The 4976-nt window shown below is 28.8% G+C and overlaps 1 protein-coding gene across 1 annotated transcript; it reads left to right on the top strand.

The window, feature by feature from the left end:
• Positions 1-2566: 2566 nt before the first annotated feature.
• On the top strand, positions 2567-4793 carry LOAG_12584 (hypothetical protein; the record flags this gene model as incomplete). The annotated part of the gene is made up of 4 exons (XM_003148097.1): positions 2567-2678; positions 3056-3224; positions 4236-4359; positions 4596-4793. 4 exons carry the CDS (start codon positions 2567-2569, stop codon positions 4791-4793), a joined length of 603 nt encoding a protein of 200 aa, XP_003148145.1.
• Positions 4794-4976: the final 183 nt, after the last annotated feature.

Below are 4976 nucleotides of genomic sequence, written 5' to 3'. Positions count from 1 at the left end.
AGAAATCTTGTTGTATTATAGCATCAATGAGCTTCGTACCTTGTCTTCATTCCATTATCATTGTTCAAATTTTTTCCACAGAATGGATTTGAGACATTCCTGCACTGCAAATTCTTTTCTGAATTAATAAATAGTAATTTCAAATATCATATTAAGTAAGGGGGAAAATTTAAATAATTTCAAAACTTTCAACAATAATTATAGATGCTATTATCCTTTTTCCCATTATCGCATCGAACTGTTAAACTGTAATTATTTGGTATATTTGATAAATTCTAGAAATGAAAGTGATCATTTAGAAATGGATTTCAAAAGATCTTTTACTTTATCTTTTCTCATAGTTTTTTTTTTTTGGACACAAATCTCTTTAGTCTGTCATCTTATCTGGCAACTCATTCACGTAGATAATCCTTCTTCTGAACATCCATAATCTGCAACTAGTTGGAGAATTTTTACAATCTTTTATTTCAGGTTAATTTCAACTGCTAACCTTTTCCCTTCTTATTCTTTCTACAGCAGGTAGAATTTCGCCCTTGAAAAAGAATTAATTGTGATGTTATTTATTTTATTAGCGATATATACCCATGCACATCACAAATAATAAGTATTACCTAATTTATAAGGATTATTGCATTGCACAAAATGATATTTTCATTGTCAACCTAAAAATGATAACTGTCAACTGCCCTTTGATATTATCACTAGCGGTAAAATGATGTTAAAGATCGATAATATCATGCATACATTATGATCCGATTTAAATTTATTATTCTATGAGTTTAAAGTTTTCTTTTGCTTGATGCCAAAAATTAGTGATTTAAAAAAGTTATGAGAAGAATGAAGATAATTGTTTTGCATGGATGGTAATATAAATACTGATATAAAATTGCCTCAGTCAAGAAAACTTGAAAACTTTAAACTAATGATAGTACCAAAGGTGCAGTTGACAATAATAGTGATATTAATTTTAATGCTATCATTACTACTCAAATAGTGATGACTCATATTTAGGTAATCATTTCAACAGCGAAAATTCATCTCCATCATTCTATGAAATTAAATATTCCATTGAATACTCACAAATCTGGCCTAAATACTTCACCTCAACAAACCACATTTGATCTTTCTTCACTAATACTCGCTAAACTACTTTCGATTTGATTTTCCCGTTTTGTTATATGATTTTTTAGAAATTTTCTTCTCTTTCATCAAAACAAAATCTCTCAGTAACTTAATTATCCAAGTCATTCCTTCCCTCAATTCATATTCGACCATTCATTTTTTTCCTTTCATTAATTATCGCCATTTAATGCTTGACAATTTTGTGAATTTTCAATTTCTTCTGCATTTTATTTCATCACATCATTTCATCATGTCATTTTTCAAAATTCCGATTGTATAAGCTTTTTTTGGATTCCAACCAAGATTGAGAACATGGGATTTCCAAATCGCGAGAGGTATAATTTTCGAAAATTCTAAATATTTTCGGAAAATTTTTCATCCTAATGAAAAAAGAAAAAATCATATCAATCCTCGAACTAAAGTTAGAATTTTTTCTCATTTGATTTATGAGTTCTTTATGCAAAACTAAATTGAAAATTTGATCAAATCATTTTCTTGGCAACATCAAAAACTCATCGAAGAACTCGAAAATTCGACAACAACATTTTAACAAGTGAAAAATTCATTTTTCCATCTTTTCAAAAAGATAATGGTGATGGCCTGATAGTGACCTTTAATGTCATCTTAGCCATGATAACACTAATCATACATTTTACCGATTGTGTTTATAATGGTAAGTTATCATTATCTTTCAAATAATTAATCCAAAATTGATGGCGGAAAAATATATGCAATAAAGTTTCTGGATCCCACTATATGAAGCTGTTTATGCAAATTTAAAGAAACGATGTACGAGGAAGAAAACTAATAATTAATTTCTTTTCAGCTCTTTGCGATATTTCTTGAAGTAACAAAGTAGCAATTCATCGCCTGATGGCCAGAACCTAACTTTTAATTGAATTTAATTTGCTAAAAGTCGGATATCATGAATCAGAGTTTTAGCAACAAGCAAACAAATTACCCAATTCTTTCTCCTTGACCGAGCATTTATTTGCATGTATATTTATTGTAATAGTAATATTTACACATTTTGAAATCTACAATAAATAAATCACACAGTACTCGTATGCACGCTATTTCCGATATGTTACGGTTCAGCAACTTACTCATCGCAATAGTGAAATGACAAATTTATTTATTTTTAACAAAAATACAAAATATGACTATTAGAAAGAGAGAGGGAGAGAAAGAGAGAGAGGGAAAAAAAAGAAAATGATAGAACTTGATGTATGTCATTTTCGTCGTTTTTATTGTAGTAGCAAATTCTGCAAATCTTTTTCTTTTTTTTTTAGACTGAATGAGAAAATACGCGCAAATGTAGCATGAAATTTTCAAAATTTTTTTCAAAACTCTGAACTCTTTGACAATTTTTTAGTAATAGATGCGATAAAGTGGCGATATTTCTTTCAACAATAAAGGTAGTGAGTTATCGTAATACAAGGTGATGATACGCTGGATTCCTGTTAAAATTCCATATGTGATTATGTCCGGTGGAACTTCTTCCCTTATCTTTCTGGTTTTATTGTTATCATTTACTAGGCAATTTATTAATTCAGGTAAAAATTTGATGAAAAATTATTAAAATATATGTAGCACAATTTATGCATTCCTTTCTCTGTCCACTAATTCTTTCATTATCATCTGGTCGATTATTAGTATTCGTCCCAATTAATTTTCCATTCTTTCTAATATTTTTATTTCATTTCGGAAAATAATGAAATCCTGGTTGAAAACGAATGTTTCAGCTTTCTCATAACCGTTCAATTAACAACTTTTAGTGATTTATTGCAAAATTCAATATCTATCAAATTAGGCTACTTTACCAAAAATTTTGCAAAAGTTATATAAGTTTTAAAAGATCATTTCTCAAAATTTTGAATTTTGGCAATGCTCTTAAAATTTGGAAATAATTTATGAAATTTGAAATTTATAGAGCCATTCATATTATTACCGCCACCGGCATATATATTCTCTGGGAATTCTGATTTTAATTTGAGCCAACAAAATCGGATGACAACTTTTGCTTATGATATCGATCAGACATCAAATTCGGCATCAGATAATCCATTTACTTCAACATTTCAAAAATCGTCATCAATACCGTAAGTAGTATAGCCAGGAATTGAATGCTAAAGGCATCAAAAATAACTTCTTCAGTATCACTTTCCGTATAATAGCAGAGAGCTGAAACTGAGGACCTTAGTTGCACAATCCTTCGAATGAGATGCAACACTTATATATTATTGATTGATTTGTTTCAAATTATCAAAACCCTCATTAACCAATTATATCTAATGGTCAGAATGGTCGTTTTCATTTCTTCAATTTATTTAGAATGAATTTTTCCATCTCATGACAATTTCTCTTTTCATTATATTCCTCAATTGTTCCATTCTTTTCAAAGATTCAAACCTTAAATTAGATATTTAAAAATTTTCTGTTCCCTGAAGTAATCAGATGATGAATCATGATGGCGGACGATGATAAAACTAGTTTAATATTGGTACTCTTGCTGGTATCGTATGGTATGTACCAATGAATTTCTTACAGTAAAAATAAACTGCGCTAAATGAAGAATTAAAGAAAAAATGGAAAATTATTTGAAACAAACTTTTTACTTTTGAGGAACAAATTTAAGTATTTGGTTGAATAAAAGAGAATTTCGAAATACTCTTACCGTACTCTTTCACTTTCTCAGCATTTTCGAAGAACGAAAGAATCACATTTATTGTCATTTCCAAATTATTTTGAATAATTCTTTTTTTATTTTTTGAAAAATTCTTTGATAAAAAATTATCTTATTATGCGCCGATTTGTCCTTACTGAATTTGCCAATCCCCTGGGGTCATTATGAAAATCCTTCCTGCCACTAAATTAAGCTTTAATTATCCAAAACATGACATTACATTGTAAAATGCTGTTTCTTTTTCAATTTCTAATTTATTTGAAAGGAATGAGCGAATTATTTAGCTGAATATTCCAGAATGATTTAGTTTCTAATTGTTGAAAACTATCAATTGATTTTTAAGATCTTCTCTAGTAGTGGGACATTTTTTTTTTTTTTAATTTCAGATTACCTTTTGGAACTATACAAGTTGGCAATTTAATTTTAGTGTACACTACGGTAGCAAACAACCACCGATTCTTACTTCTACAAAGTCAATGAAATACCGAGGACAAGAAGAATTAAAAAACAATTTCTACAAAGAGCCAAACATTGTCAATGTGAATGACGAAGTATTTATTCGTTTCCTAAAATTTTTTCGCTTTTAATTTACTCATTGGATATTTCAAAAGTCTAAATTTCCAATATTTCAAGCATATTCTTTCACTTCTTACCTTTTTATTCTTACTTTATAAATTCTAAAATGTTTTTTGCTCAATTACGTAAAGTTGACATTTTCCTTGCATCCATTCATTAAACTGTTTAAATTTTCAACAACCATTTTATTCCTTTTCCGTTACACATTCAGATGTCAACAAATGAAGCAATATTTCATTCTTTTCGAGATGACAATTTTGATGAAAAGTATCGAAGAATTAATGAAACTTATTTTTCGGAAGGAATCACATCGGAAGTAAAGACTCTTCATAGGCCTTACATTCAGGTATGTCAACTTCCTTGCATTCCTTGCATCCTTGCTATTTTCTCCATCTCTCACATAGAATAACCGAATTTTAATAGCTTTGCAAGAATCTGCTAATTTATACCAATCAAGTAAAGTTGTAAGCAATTTCTTGATCATGCTACAATGCTAATGAACCTGATTTTTCCGAGAATAATTTCTTGATATGCTTTTAATTAAATCAACCAGTGTTTTTTAATAAAACAATAAATGCTTAAAATTGCCAAA

This window comes from Loa loa, assembly GCF_000183805.2.
Source record: "Loa loa unplaced genomic scaffold supercont3.19, whole genome shotgun sequence".
Lineage (NCBI taxonomy): Eukaryota > Metazoa > Nematoda > Chromadorea > Rhabditida > Onchocercidae > Loa > Loa loa.
This window is presented reverse-complemented; position numbering and strand designations above follow the sequence as displayed.